The sequence below is a fragment of the Vanessa atalanta genome, chromosome 3, assembly GCF_905147765.1.
Source record: "Vanessa atalanta chromosome 3, ilVanAtal1.2, whole genome shotgun sequence".
Classification (NCBI taxonomy): domain Eukaryota; kingdom Metazoa; phylum Arthropoda; class Insecta; order Lepidoptera; family Nymphalidae; genus Vanessa; species Vanessa atalanta.
Window position 1 is genome coordinate 11,775,435 of NC_061873.1, and position 16,485 is coordinate 11,791,919.

General features: G+C 31.7%; 1 protein-coding gene and 1 pseudogene across 1 annotated transcript in view; both read left to right on the forward strand.

Annotated features, from left to right (window-relative positions):
• The first annotated feature begins 522 nt into the window (after positions 1-522).
• On the forward strand, positions 523-727 carry LOC125077460 (annotated as a pseudogene).
• Positions 728-4,265: 3,538 nt separating this feature from the next.
• The window catches only part of LOC125077436 (RNA pseudouridylate synthase domain-containing protein 2-like), a 408,954-nt gene continuing 396,734 nt past the window's right edge, over positions 4,266-16,485 (forward strand). The window contains exons 1-2 of the mRNA XM_047689398.1: positions 4,266-4,287; positions 4,676-5,033. Coding sequence (XP_047545354.1) covers positions 4,755-5,033 — 279 coding nt within the window. The 5' untranslated portion in view covers positions 4,266-4,287; positions 4,676-4,754. The remainder of the gene's footprint in view (positions 4,288-4,675; positions 5,034-16,485) is intronic.

Below are 16,485 nucleotides of genomic sequence, written 5' to 3' on the forward strand. Positions count from 1 at the left end.
AAGATAAATTAATTAAAAACGCACGCATACATACACACAAAAGACACGCAATCTTACAAAGAAACCAAAATCCAACCTCTGAATTAAATTTCTATGTTATGAAAACTTCTATAATGCTTAAAGGAACTAGGGTCTGCGCACAATTTATTTATTTTATTTATTTATTTATACTTTATTGTACACCACATGATACAGATTAAAATATGTTACAAGAAAAATTGAGATATTATTGTAGAGTACAACGGGCGGCCTTATGGCTAAGTAGCCATTTCTTCCAGACAACCCAAATTTAAGTTAAAATTAAGAGTACATCGTTACATTTTGGAGTTAATTTATTTATCTAGAATTCGAAACAGTTGATTGCGATTAATATGATCACAAAACTATAAATAAATTTCAAACTGGTACTAGTTTTCATATCATAGATGACGCTGTATCCATCTGTATCTATTTTGCATCGCGCTGGTGAGATTCTTTCACGTCCAATGACGTCCCTTAAGTTGTGCTTTAAAGTTAAACGGTACCGCTTCTCTGCCTTTGACTTTGAGTTAAGACTATTGTTCTATCTGTTCTTTTCAGCTTAAAAAATGAAAGTTCCTGCACCACGAGAACAGTATAGTTAGCTGCGTTTTGTAAATCAAAGGGTTGGATAATCGGGACTGGTTCCACTCCCATCACGGGTCGTTCCGGCGTTGCAGTAGGTACTGATGGGAACGACGCACTATTACAGACATTGATAATAAATATTATTTTTAACTCTATACTAATATTACTAACGCGAAAGCAATTCTGTTCGCCTCTTACGCTTTCGACGCCAAACCACTGAAGCAAATTTGATGAAATTCCTTAAGAAGCAAGCTTAAACCCCAAAGAAGGACATAGGCTAATTCTTATACCTTACACAAATTTAACACTACAAATAACATGGCTATAAATTTTTGTAAATAAATTTCCTGTTTCAGTCACATCTTTTATACTTAAGATTTCAATAAGCTATTAATTATATTACAATTTTTTAATAAAATTTATTATAAATTGAAAGAGTAAGTTAATACTCGTACATATTATTATGGTCATAAAATATTTCACGCTAGCTTGACTGGTGTCCTGCACTCTCTCTATGAAAGCGAGATTGTCTATGACATATGGCGGGGAAAAACCACCGCTAATACATTTTCCACTATCATTTCAAACCACATGATTCTTATCTTTTCAAGTCACGAAATACGCGTTTACATTTTTTAATCAGTCTCGTAAATCCTTGTTTTACATGAATGAATTATATCAAAAACCATTATGAGGTTATGTGCCTTACACCCGTTGTTTATACGCGTGTACTGTTTTTCATTTACACATTAGATTTTAAAACGGTACAATATAGAAATATGATGACATAGACGATGCCTGCACGAAATCCATCCTACAGAGATGCGTCATTATTTATATGTTCTATAACCTGAAGGAGGAAGATCTGCTTGGATTCGGAAGACCAAAAATCGAAAATCTTGATGGACCTTGGAATAATTCCATGATTAGTGATAACCCTTGTGAAAGAAAGTCCTAAGTTTAACAGTGGATTAATAATCACATATGCTTTTTTAGACTTATCCGTCAAAGAGTCATCACCTTATAAGAATTCACTTCGTATCTTACTTGTGAAATGTTGACAGCCAATTTACGGCGATATGTCATTTTGATGTGTATATCCTATAAATTTAATAATTATTATAGTCAATGTCAAAAAACACATTCTGACATTCTACGCTCGAATTCGGCGGTGAGTTTCTACTAATATACCATTTGACAGAATTTCATATGAAGATATCCACAAACTATATATTTTGATATACATGTATTTTTATTTATAGAACAATATAGATTTGTGGTCCAAATATAAAATTAAGAATAATTTAAAGCACTTTCTCCACATATTTTCCGCGAACTTCATTGCCCGGTCCAAAGATCCGACAACTATTTAGACGTCTCCATTTGTCACGTCGTCAGATCATTTAGTTGATACTTTACAGACGTCGCCAACCCTAAGCGATTACCGCGTAGACAATCGACTGAGTGGACAGTGGACACTAAGGACATATTTCATGCGTTAATGATATCTGTTTCAGTGCTGCCATGTAGAAAAAATGACAACCATTCAAGAAAATGCGTACTGGAAATTTTTTTTTTCATTATTATAATGTATTTATATATGTTATTATTTACTAACCAATGGTAGGTGATCTTAGTGTTTTAAGCATTTATTGTTTTCCTTAACTTACCCTATCCCTCCTACTTATGAATACAGCAATATATATATATTACTGTAAGTCCATAATTTATATATTAAGTTATAAATTCGTAAAAGGATTGAATGCTACGGTCAGACTATTGTCAATCGTCTGCTTAGCGGGAAATATTAAAGTGCACATTTATAATGTTTACGCACCTGCCCCTTCCAAATATGAAGGCTTACATGACTAATCTTTGATCATGTGCAGCTATAGCATAATTTATATTGGCCCGACTCGGAATTTTTAGACCTTAGGATCAGCAGAAATTTGTATTATCTAGCGATTACATTGGTTGTGATTTTGGACAATTATAACCAAACAAAAATAAAAACAAAAAATAATAAATATATTTACTAAATTTTTTTTTTGAGAACGTTAATTATTGTGATTAGCAATTATTTATGTTCTCAATTAGTAGTAGATACAAAAAGTAGTTATTGTACCTATTTTGACGCAATTTGTGCTGAACCAGGCCTTACCAACTGAACTAAAATTAGTTATTAAAATCTTGTTGGCACTATGGCTATTTCTTGTGAGTGCATTAATTTAGGATGTACTTTATCATTATATTTTTTATTATTATTCATAAAAATGATACGTAATTTAACGCTTAAAGGTATTAAAAACTATAGTATTTCTTTTTTTTCCTGATTTACACCTTATGCTTCTCCAATAAAGTGTATCTTATTATATTATTGTTATTTACAGTTCTTAACGAAAGCACTTTATTCAGTGAGAAAACACCAGCTGAAATATCTAAATGCGGATGACGCGGCATTTTTGTTAATATCTGACGGACACAGCAAGCAATTTTTTTTCCTTTGGCATACAATAAAAACTCCTTTAAAAATAAATACCCAGTGATGAATGAATTTCAGTTTGGTAAGTATGAATTAAATGTTTTGTTGGAAATTACATTTTTTTAATCTATGTAAGTATATCGTCAAAGTCGTGTTTTTTAGGTACTCTGTTATTTGTTAATAGTGTTAACAATATTTGGATTAATGTTATTTTAAAGTATGAAACAGTAAACATCACAAGCAATTTAAATAGAAACTGATAGTTCAAAGGCTAGCTTTTCCATTCAAATTTCTATTTATGTAACAGCTTCATTTTTTCCTAACCCCGTTTTACATGTAAATAAGCCGATGGGGTTAACTGTCTACAAGCGGTTCTTCGGCTGTTTTCTATGAAAACGACCGATGTTTTTGTTGAGTGAAACCTTTTACTTTCGTTGATTGTGTTGTTAAACCATTTTGCCGGGATGAAAGACAAATTTTATTTAACGTTCCGAAATACAACTGTTTCATTTCATCGTCTTGTTCATTTTGAAATAATAGGTAAATGCGTACATGATAAATATTTGAATACCGTTGTATAAAATTAATATAGGAAGGCTTTGCAATTGATTTATTAATTAATATATTTTTATGGGAGAATTTATATATATTTTATCTGACAACTAATTGATTGGCAACTAAAACGGGAGATATGTTTTATAACGAGTGATATATTACTTAAATATTTCTCCTAATTATAAATATAATAAGTAATTAACTAATTAATAATAATTTCATACTTGATAGATATTGCAAGCAACTAAAACCAGTTTTTATTTGAATTGTAAAGGCTTAGGCGATAACTATGCATTTTTATAATACTTAACTAAAAATAAAATTGTACGACTAATGCCATTGATATTAACAAAACAAACAGCGCCATCTATCGCGCAATTTTAACATCTTATAGCACCTCATATCTTATTTCAAATTGTATATCATAAATGTTCACGTCATAAAAAATAGTGAACAATAACTTAAAATAATCGAAAAAAACACCATTTGTTTTTTACAATTCATAATAGTTATTAATATTATTGGTAATTGGAATTTAAGTTATATTTGAAAATGAGGTACTGGCAACACATTACATTACATTGTTTTGACTTTTAGGTTTGACATGCCGCTATATCATTAACGGAAGGATAACCTAAAATATTGTGATTATAAACACATTTTCAGTGATATTTGAGTGAATATAAATAAAACACTTTATTAAATCAAACATTTCAAATAATTAGCGTAGTTCTATTCACTTTCTGATTTCTTTAATTAACCTCTTATTCCACAAATCCAACTTAAATAAAAGTTCAATTTGAACTTATTACTAAAGCTAAATCGTCAATTATATTATGTATTTTATATTATATGTATAATTTTAAATATTTTACTAAATTTACAGACACAAATTTAATTCGGTACATTATTTTTTTTTAAATTTAAGTACATAAGTATTGGTATGCTTGATATTAATACCTTATTTACTATAAACTTGCTTTAACATTATAAATTGAACTACTATATAATAATATTTTTCATGATTAACAGGTTAAAGAGTTTTATTAATTTTAAACAACTAGTGTTTACGTTACAATATCCTAGAGAAAAAATTTGGCGTTTATCAAAAATGGCAAATTCTGGCCATAAAGTAAAAAGTGATTTAAATTTGGAACATAGTCCAGTGAAGAAAGTGAAAAATGAGAATTCGATTGAGACTTCAGTGAGTCAGAGAACTGTAGCAACTATGTGTGGTTCTTGGCGACCGGACGAGACGGATGGTGGTCTTGTCTTCGTTTTCAAGACCAGGGATCCTGGGCTGAGTCCTGATCCAAGGAATGAGTGTGATTTCCCCGAGAACATTGAAGACTTCTGGGAGGCGAGTCTTGTAAACGTCGATATTATACAGGTGAGTCCACATAGCTTGAAACAATATTTAACATAGGCATGAATAATTTAATTAAAAACCTACATTAATCACTTTTTAAATTAATTTTGTACTACTACAATATTGTAAAAAAAAAATTTGTTAATAACGCCATCTCTTAGAGTACACTAGAACCGTTTTTCATAAAAGACCAATTCTAACTAGTTCATAAGATTCTTCAAAGATGGCGCTATTTATCATTTCTCAAATGCTGTTTATAACTTCAAAAAAATGTTATATTAAGGCCGAATATACATTAAATTTATAGTTATCTTCATTTGATTGATAAGTATTTTTCTATAATCTTATCACAACTAAACCTTTTAACCGATCATAATTAATTATATTATAATTATAAATAATAAGCCTAGGATCTGTATATTTATATGGGAACAAAAATTATGTTATTCGATGGTAAACAATTTTACGTGGATGAAAACGCCGAAAACAGCTCGTTTTCAATATGTGCTTTCATTACCCAGTATATTTTTGCTAAACTGAACTTCGCAATAGTTCGACTTTCATCCAATAGATGTCACTTTAGCCCATTTTATTTTGAGGCGCTAGCGGCTACTTCTTTGCTAATTAAACGTTTTTTTTTTTAATTTGGCTTATATGTGTGCCGAAAGGGCACAGATTATTTCGCCAATGTCATGTGCGACTAAATAAATGTTTTCTAACCTACATATTCATGATTAACTACCCACAAAGGTACGATAAGGTTCAATATACTTATACAACTTTTAGATTTAAGATAAAATGTTTTCCTTCACCGCCGAACACGAGAGGAATTATAAACACAAATTAAGCACAAGAAAATTCAGTTGTGCTTGCCTGGGCTTGAGCCCGAAATCATCGGTTAAGATGCACGCGTTCTAACCACTGGGCCATCTCGGCTCATGTAGATATTAATGGACAAAAAAATTAAACATAATATTCATAACCTTGCATAGCTTAAAATTTTAACATTCATCACAATATTACGCGCGTAATTTATGTTCAATGAGAACAAAAACGCTGTCGCTATAATAGCGTTTTTTATAAAAAAAAAAATGATGTTAAAATAATTTAAATAAACTATTATTGTATTTTTTTCCATTTGTAATAACGATCTTCTAAACCCTCGATTACTTTGTAAACGTTATAAACAAAACTAAGTTATTGTACTTTAAATATTCATTCTAATCAGATTATTTGAATATTTTATAAACTGTGCAACGCTCGCTTTTATCTATTTAAATATTAAAAGCCTGTCCGTTTTAAAATTTTTTTTTGATCACTTCTACTACTTACTGCTCTAATCTAGAAGGCTGACGGTAAAATGAGCTGCTTGATGACGTAAGTGGTCACCTTCGCCGATACCTTATGCGATGATTTACCACCAAAATGACGAACAAATTACATAATATGATGAATATAAACGACAGAGAAAGAAAAGTCTCAATAAAATAAATTGTCTCAATTAAATAAATTTGAAATTATACGAGTAATACTGGACATTAATTATATTTACTTATAAATAGAGTTCTATTCACTCGGTGATCGAAATTCGATCGTAATCGTTAAATAAAATTAAAAAAAAAAACATACATATATAATTGTTACATAGGTAATGAATTCACATATTTCATAAGTCAAAATGTCGTCAACAGGTTAAAAAAAAATTTTGGTCTTTGCCTATTTTATTATAAGGACTTTTCTTCTTCAAGGTCGTTCTCTTTATTAAAGTCCTGACTTTGAAAATCCAGCGTGAAATTGGTTTTAATATTTTTCAATCACGTTCGGATTTCAGCTTTTCTTTAGCACAGTAGTTAAAAGGTCAGTGAGTTTCGTTATCCAGTGGCTAGGTAATCGGCCGCAGGTCTTTTACCTTCAACTTTATTCACCACAACCAGTTCTCACATCTCACTTCACTTCTTCCAGTTATCTGGTTAAAAATAAAATTATTCATTCATTCATTCACATCATAGACAAAAAATAAATAATAAAAATGACATTTAATTTCAAATGTGTTAATGTTTTACATTCATATAAGTTTCGCGAAATCACGTTTGAAATATATAATACAGTAAATAGGCATTAGTTGGATTAAATTCTAGTTATACAAAGTAAACTGAATAGGATAACTATATTATTGCTCTTACAAATTCCGTAAAACGCTAAAAGCCCGCCGAGAACGCTCCATGGGTTCCATGTATTTTCTTAATGAAAGCGGATTGGACTTACTCATACATATTACAAAAAGTTTTTTCGAAAAAAATATTTAACAAAATATCCTTTATTCAAGTATGCTCTTACAAGCAACTTTGAGTCACGTGGGTACTCTAACTCAGTAGTTACACCTTTCCAAATACCAACATAACAATAGTATGTTAATAAAATACAATTAAGTTTATATGTCCTGCCTGCAAATCAACACATATTAATTTCACTATTTTAGAACGTTAGATGTCGCTTGCGGCTTCGCTCGCTTTTTAGGGGCCTGTTGTCCTTCGTAGGCATAAAAGAGGTCAAACTTGCTTCATACAGAGCTTCATTCCATACGTTTCAGTGGTTTGATCGTGAAAGAGCAATACACAGACAGACTTAATTTCTCATTTAAAATACTAGTCGGTGTATATAATATAGAATTGAGTAATATGCCTCAATTTTAATATGATATAAAAAAAAAACATTTCTATTGGGAACTAGGATGTTATGTCATGTGTGCCTGTAGTTACACTGAGCCAGTGTCCCCCTTAGTTAGTTTAAATATATATTCAGAGTTAAGTTTTATTAAGAGGCATTGATCATTGAAGTCAAATCTTGCAAGTCGTATTAGAAACATTTCGTTTTATCCTACGGAATTAAAATCGTATGTTTGTTCAGTTTCGATGAAAACGCATTTTTTTGGTAACCATTACCCGATTCTACATCCAACGGGTCAATTTTACTAACTTCACCGAAATGTAACTGGATCTTTTTTTTTACGGTATAAATGGCTTACGAGCAGGTGGCTCCTGATGGAAAGTGACTGCCACCGCTCATGGACATCTACAACACCGAGGGGCTTGTAGGTGTCTTGCCGGCCTTTGAGAATTATGTAAGTTTTCTTGAAGGTCCAAGTCGTATTGATCCGGAAAAACCACCGGTGAAAGCTGGATCTACAAAGTTGTTATGCGAGACAGAAAGAGCCTTTTTTTAGGTTTTCAGACATCTAGATGGTCCCGATGAAACTTCGAATTCTAACAAGATGTCCGAAAGTGAAATTCAGCAGCCGGGATTAATCCAAACAATTCGTCGGAACATTCCCCGTGATAATGCGGTAGTTAGTTGAATAGGAAAACGTCTGAACGGCAACGATTACGTCTCGACTTGATTGCGATTTATCCCACTTTAGTGACAATTTATTAGGTGAATTGGCGCCCAGGATTGATTCCAAGAACTCCTCAACGTTCAATAGCATAGACATGATCCTTTTTATACAGAACCCTGTTATAAAAAAATGTTTTTAAATTAATTTGTCTTTTAACAACTATACTCGCGTGCCTATTTTACTTTTATGGTACTCGAAATATTAACGTACGTACGTAGTACGTGCCAACAACAGTATAATGTACGAACTTAATCAGATAAATGAAATGCGAACAAATAGATTACCAACTAAAACATTAAGTTCTTTTTATATATAACATGTAACAAGAAATTTGTAACTTGTACCTTTTTTAAACCCGCTAAAGAAGATGCCTTTACGAATTATTGTTTAAAAAACGAATGCAATGCCTACCGTTCAATGGCTCGTTATATTTTTTATTTTTATTAATGATTAGGCCTTAATTCATTTATCATCGTCTTATTAATTTTATTTTATTTTACACGAAATTCATACTCCGTATGATAAAACAAAAGAAATTCATGATGAATTCCCAAAAAAACCCAACCAAATATATGTATGAATAATGATTGTACTGCCAGTTATGATTTAAAATATTTAAATTTAAAACAATAAACCGCAATTGCCATAATTTTGAATGTATTGAAATATAACCAATTATTTAATAATAATAATTACACCTACAATACCATACCAAATATTCATTTTCAGTGATTTATATAGATATCTATAAACATTTTCCGAAATTATCAGGTCCCTTTAAAGACATGTCGCAAGTATATCATAAAATATGTATGTATGTTATATACATATCCAGTAATTTAAGATAAGTATGACTTATTCTTTAGTTCATACGACACACATATTTGGCTTCGCCGAATTTTCGGGTCAACGATGTAGATGCTAATAAAGTGAGCCTTTTTAAGGGTCTCTAACTGCCTTTCATTTTTTGAAATAAGATTCGTCTCGTTTGAATATCAAACATGTTTCCAATAATGATATGTCCACTGTCCTTAACAAAAATGTAGAGTGGGTTCTATCCTACTCTCCCGAAAGTTTTCTATTCACTCAAAGATACACTTTATTCCATAAACAAAAATCGTCGTGGTCTCAATATCTAACATTACTTTTTAGTCTTGGGTCAAAGCGAGAATATTGCATACACTTGGTGCTGTCGACGGTACAATATTATATTCTTTACTTGATAACGTGAAAGTCATTGTATTGAGCTTGTAATTAATGCTTGATTTTACTTTTTGTCTAATTAAACTTATTTGCAATTATATTGATAATAAATTTTATTAAAGACAGATACATACACCAAGGAATTGTTTTTCACAAAATTACCAACACGAAAAAAACTACTTCCGACAACTGTATGCAGTGAATGATTTAAATGCGTTGTTATGTAAAATTTAAACCTTTTTTCAAGACTTTAATAACCTTTCCATTCCTAGTATAAAAATTAAGCAAATGCCTGTCGTAGATAATATAAGTTTAATTTAAAATCTACATAAATGCTACTTATGCTAGTCGTTTTAAAATTAATTTACTCGCTTAATGAGGGTTACTTAATTAATTTTTCGTTTCGCTTATTAAAATAAAAGAGATTTGGGCCTTCTTTGGTGTACGAACAAGTTTTGATATTTTAAATTTTCCGTTATTGAAAGTGTCTTGGACTAGAGTCTTGGAATTTTTTATCAGAAAAGAAAATATTTCTCTTCAATTTATAGAAATTGTGGTAATAAATATCAAAGGTTTATTAAAATTATAAATTATATATATTTTTACAGGCTTTATTAAACTAAAGGACTTATTTAAATTAAATATTTGTCAGTGACTAAAAAACGGAAAACCGATAAAAAATTAGCATCGTAAAAAATACTGCTCAAGTTCAATGTTACTAATTTTTCTGCTGTTAATTTTTCCACTAACCTATCAATTAATATTTGTCCGAAAATACTCTACTTATCTTGAACATGTGGTGGTCAAAATCGACAAAGGTTCTGTGTTCAAGTTTTATTCCGAACGACGAGTTTGAAGCATCCTAAACCCGGCTTAACATGTTCATAATAAATGGAATCTCGGAAGCCAAAAGCATTCATGATCCGCTGAATATGAAATTAATGACAGATTAGGACGGATTAAGTTAGATGCATTTGGAAACTTTATCAAGTATTTAGTACTTTCTTGTTAAATAGATTTCGACCGTACGGAAATAACCAGCTGATGTATTAAAAGCACACTTTTGTATTTAATAAAAATAAATTTTAGAGAAAAAATTAAGAAGTACAGATCTAATTAAAGTTGCCACAGTGCGCTGGCTTCAAAAGTGTAATTTTGCTACTGAGTAAGTGCCTCTCCAAAGTTGGTTTAACTTTTGAGAAAATATTTTGTAGGTAATACCGTTAAAAATTGTATAAAAAGTGTCCAAGACGCCTAAATTCGGAACTTAAAACGAAATCGTCAAGATTGAATTATTGTAAGTTTTATTTTACGTACACTTGAATATAATTTGGAATGAAACGTCTTCGATTATATGCAGGAATCGTTCCGAATGTTAAATCAGAAGAATTCGATCAATTTACATCTCGGAGTTTCTGCGACATCGTCGATTTGAATCAAATCGTTTGGTTTCGCGTCAATTTTTCTTATTCACAGACCGTAAAACACCCGGTGGAATAAAACTTTCAATTCCTCTATTGGAAATATCGTTTGATTGTCGTAAAAGACGTTCAGGCTAACGAGTCAGAGCATAGTTAAGTGGAGCAGTTTGAAGGATCATTTATAGTCTCAATTGCGGGGAATGAATAAGATGTTCAGCAGGAACTTATATGGTACCTTTCTTTTTTCATTTTGGTGACGTAATTTCGATTTAGTACCTTTGATGCTATATACTTTTATTTAGTTCTAATATATGGGCAAATAGAATACCCGGTGGTAAGAGGGCAGTGTGAGAAACATTAACCATGGTTGATATCGTCAATAATGATAGACGTAAGTATTGGGTTGTTTTTTGGATAAAGTTCATGAAATCAGCAAGCCATATAAATGTTAAAGATTTTACTGTTCGTGCCTAGAGAGACAAAACAGTGTTTACGAAGTTGTGATCTTTTATCTATGAAAAAGTAAAATAAATAGCTCTTTCGCAAGTCTCAGATGCTAGTAAATATTTTTTCAACCGCGTACATTCCCATGTAGTGGAACAACATGAGAGATTCCTCTATCCGCTTTTTGAATTACATGAGTGTCTGCTCTTGGATTTTTACAGGGAATATTCTGCTGAAATTTAAAATTTGGTTCTTTTATATATATATTTCGAAAAATTATGGACCGAAAAGTGTAAAGATAAGGACTAGACGGTTTTTAATATACTGGATAAATAATAATAGAGTAAGAGTTTTTTTTTTGGTAAATGATATACAGAATATTCTTTAGTAGGATCTTATAAGCACTTTTGAATCGTCATTCTATCGAAGGTACGCAGTGTAGGTACTCGTTGAATTCTCTTCTTTCTCTTTGGTTTCAGTTCAGATTCAAAGAGGCACCGAATTGTCGCGATATAATTGGTCGAGAGCCTGAATATTCTATGATATTCAGTATGGATTTGTGAAGAAATGGCGTTTTGCACGTTAACGAAGCTATTATTAGATCTTTGGAAGTAAAATAATATGGATATATGTAGTAATGTAGGATAGTGTTGTATTGAAGTTCAAGAACTGTTAATAATGCTGAGCTATTAACAAAGCGCATCAAGTACCTAAGTCTAAATTTTGTTTACCTTCATTCCTTCTTCTAATGGAATCAACTACAGTTATTGTTTAACTCAAATGAAAAACAAAATTAACTATGTACAATTATGTATATGTATAAAATGGCGAGAACATAGTATATTAAATAATAAATATAATTTGATTTGATTGAATTTTTGATGAGTGAAGAACGATAAGAAAATTTATAATGAAGTGAAAGTTTTAATAAAGCTCAACATTATATGCGCTATTCCGCAAAGTTTCATAATAAAAATGAGTAAAGCTTGGAAAATAAATTTACCCGAGCACTTAAAAAGTCTAAAAGACTATCAAAGAAATGATAACAGAATATTAGCGAAGTTGTCTAAAGAATTTGCCAGAGTTTCGCGGAATGTTTGTAATTTTCGTCAACCCGAAGCGGAAGACTGCATGAAGAATTCACTTTCCCTTTTAAATATTTCTATACATGCTTTACAACATTCTTATTGCGTGTCATTCGTGACATTGTTATCATAAACACCTAAAATTCTCAAGTTCAAACTAAAAATCTACTTTCATAACATTTAACGTATGAAATGTTTTTGTAAAAACTTTTTTATATAATAAATAAATAAATAAAAAAAAATTGATAATACCACAGTGGGTCATAACTTAATCCTTATCGAATTTTAGCATTAGCAGCCCGTAAATGTCCCACTGCTGGGATAAAGGCCTCCTCTCCCTTTGAGGAGAAGGTTTTGGAGCATATTCCACCACGCTGCTCCAATGCGGGTTGGCGGAATACACATGTGGCAGAAATAAGACACATGCAGGTTTCCTCACGATGTTTTCCTTCACCGCCGAGCACGAGATGAATTATAAACACAAATTAAGCACATGAAATTTCAGTGGTGCCTGCCTGGGTTTGAACCCGAAATCATCGGTTAAGATGCACGCGTTCTAGCCACTGGGCCATCTCGGCTCTCCACTGGGCCATCTCGGCTCTCCACTGGGCCATCTCGGCCTTATCCAATAAAGTACCTTAAATACATTGTGCATTTCATATGGCCCTTCACAGCATGTAATTTAAATGAATATTTTCGAAGATATTACAGATTTTAAATGTAGGGGCGCAGCGGTTTGTATTGTCTAACGACTGAACAACTGTGGACGTTGTAAGACATTCTGTAGTATATTTAGTATTAGAATTGCACTCGTGCAAAGCAGAGGCGGGTCGCTAGTACTTAATATATCTTGTCCCAATCGGTTGTTATTATATGCTGAATATCTTGTGCCTTTATCGTTGACGTTTAATTTTATCTCATAACTGAAGAAAGGGTCTCTAAATCTAGACAAGTACCACTGTGATTTTCTTGTGAGAAAACTTTGTGAAGAAATACTATATTATCAGGTCTATATTATCACAATGTTATCAGGTCCACATCTTCTCCAAGACTTGTGAAATGTACTGGAAGTGACTTTTCATCTTTTCAATGACTACCCAATGCCAGATTTAATTACACGGTACTAAAAATTTAAGTGAAGTAATTGAAGTCAGAATATGATAAGTAGTCATAAAATCCAGGATAAATACTGGTTAGATTACCAGGCAAGGTTAAATGTTTAATTGGTCTCATTTGTAGCGAGTAGGGCTCATTTAACATTTCGCTCTCAGCAGCTCATTCGTAACCTTTACAGGAGAAAGGTTTCATAATTTCGTTAGCAGGTCCGAATATTAATTATAATAAGTGATGTTCTTCGTACGTTATTACTTTAATTATCTACGAAATAGGACATTTTTCATTTGAAATTAACTTAAAAAATGTTTTTTGACGAGAACATGTATGTCTATTTATGTATTTAGTGTTAATTACCGTATGTATCTTACGCAGAGTTTTAAGTTTATGTTTAAAAAAATAATTGTTATGTACACAATATATCATGATGTATTAATTGGATCTATATTATTTTATCTAAAAGATCATATGCTTACACTATGTGTTTGATAGGTAATATCTTAAAATACACTTACTTGCCGCTCTAGCTTCGCGAAGAGATTATGTATATTATCTCTTCGATATTCTATATTTAGATAAGTGCATTTTGCAAAGAAATAGTAAGGAGGTATAATTATTTTATAACGTTTATTTATTTATTAGTTACAGTACAAATATGTCACAAAGTGAAATATCAGTGACAGAATGGCTTGAGACGTAATTTTATTTGTTCACGTTCACGGATTCGTATTTGGGTAATTTTTATATCCAAGGTTATCTTTTAAGGAAAACCGCATCAAAATCCGTTGAGGGATTTAGTATAAGTTAGAAGAGGAAGACACACAAAATGCTACTATATTTTATTCTATTTATAGATTTTTTTAGCATTAGCATTAGCAGCCTGTAAATTTTACCACCGCTGGGCTAAAGGCCTCCTCTCCCTTTGAGGAGAAGGTTTGGAGCATATTCCACCACGCTGCTCCAATGCGGGTATGCGGGCGGCGGAATACACATGTGGCAGAATTTCGTTGAAATTAGACACATGCAGGTTTCCTCACGATGTTTTCCTTCACCGCCGAGCACGAGATGAATTATAAATACAAATTAAACATGAAAACTCAGTGGTGCCTGCCTAGGTTTGAACCCGAAATCATCGGTTAAGATGCACGCGTTCAAACCACTGGGCCATCTCGGCTCTTATATTATATTTATATAGAAGAATTTTTATTTTAGATAGAAGAATATAATTAGTACATTAAAAATTAAATAATTCCTTAAATCAATACAATCGAGATTTTCCGATCGAGTATCGGATTGATTTAAAAAAAACTTATTTTAAATTTAAATTTATGTTACTAATAAACTTTTATATCAAAATTGCGTATTACGCGAAGTTCCCTATGAATTTACTGCATATTCAGACATTTCGAGAAACTAGGAAAACGAACACCAATACATAAAAGTCACTTAAAGAAGAAATGGATAAGTTCTTTGTTGGAATAATTCCTTAATGGAAGGTAATGAAATGTTTTTCTGCAGCCAATTGCCTGGAAATGTATTTGTTTTGAGTTCCCATGTAATCTTAGAGTTGGTGGTAAGGGGAATACAATACAATGATTATTTTATTTTATCATTAACGTTATTTTTAACAATAAGACACATCATAAAGAGCTTAAGTAGATCAAGGTCTAGATCATAGTTTTTATTCGAGGATTGTGGATTCAAAGGTAAATTAATTTGTGTTATTAATAATTAATAATGTGGTTGTGATGTTTTAAATCGCGAAAAAAGCATTGTGTCGCTAACAGCGTGTAAAGTTCTATTACATTTTTTTTCAACCAATTGAATCAGTGTGGTGGATTAACGAAGCTGGTGGTGGTGGTGGATTAACGCTCATCAAGCGGAGAATCTTTCCCCAGCAGTGGAACATTTATACGTTATTACTTTTACTTTTTTAGGTCACAAATCATTCCTGATTTAAAATTTCTTTGTCCACCGCACAGAATCTGATGGTATTTGGTGTGATCCAAAGTTGAACTACAAGAAGGACAGAGGCTACTTTTTATGCCTGCTCTCTCGCTGCTACTCTGCTCTTTGTAATAACTTAGACTATATATATATTTTTAATAAAGTTTAGAACGTTATAAGCTTAACATTGAACAATACAACGGTTGCAAAGAAAACCAAACCAAAACTGTAAGATATTCCATTAGACCGATGTAATCTCGGAGGACTACACCCATCATCCATCATTCATCCAATATCTGTCAATTCTTATCAAGCAAGCGATTTGGTCAATGACGCGCATAGTGAATACGAATGCCAATCCTGTGCCAAATAAATGCTTTAATTTGATATAGTTAGGTAATTATAGGTAAGTTTATTTTGTAAAGAAAACAAATATGAAGATTGTACCTACTGGTTTGGTTATTAATAATAAAATTCGCTTCATGGATTTTTGCGTTCTTATAAATACGTAACGTATTTTAATCATTTTGTAAAATTCACATAAATTATTACGTATTTTCGTTTATGATTTATGTGATAAATCTATATGGCGGAGTAGCTTGTCCCAGCTTGTTTTTAAAAACATGACGTCATCATTGCTGACGTCACGAATCTCAGGGTTTGGATTTCTATCCATCTTCGAAGGTATAAAATTGAACTTAGGAAATTTTCATCTCTGATTTAATCCAAACTGAGGAGGTCCGATCGCTCCGACGGCTCGAACAAGCCTCCAGATACTGGCAGGCGTTCGGCCTTTTATAACAAATTTGGGTGGGGGCACTATTCATTCAATATGGCAACTATTTATGGACGGTAAAATATTTCAG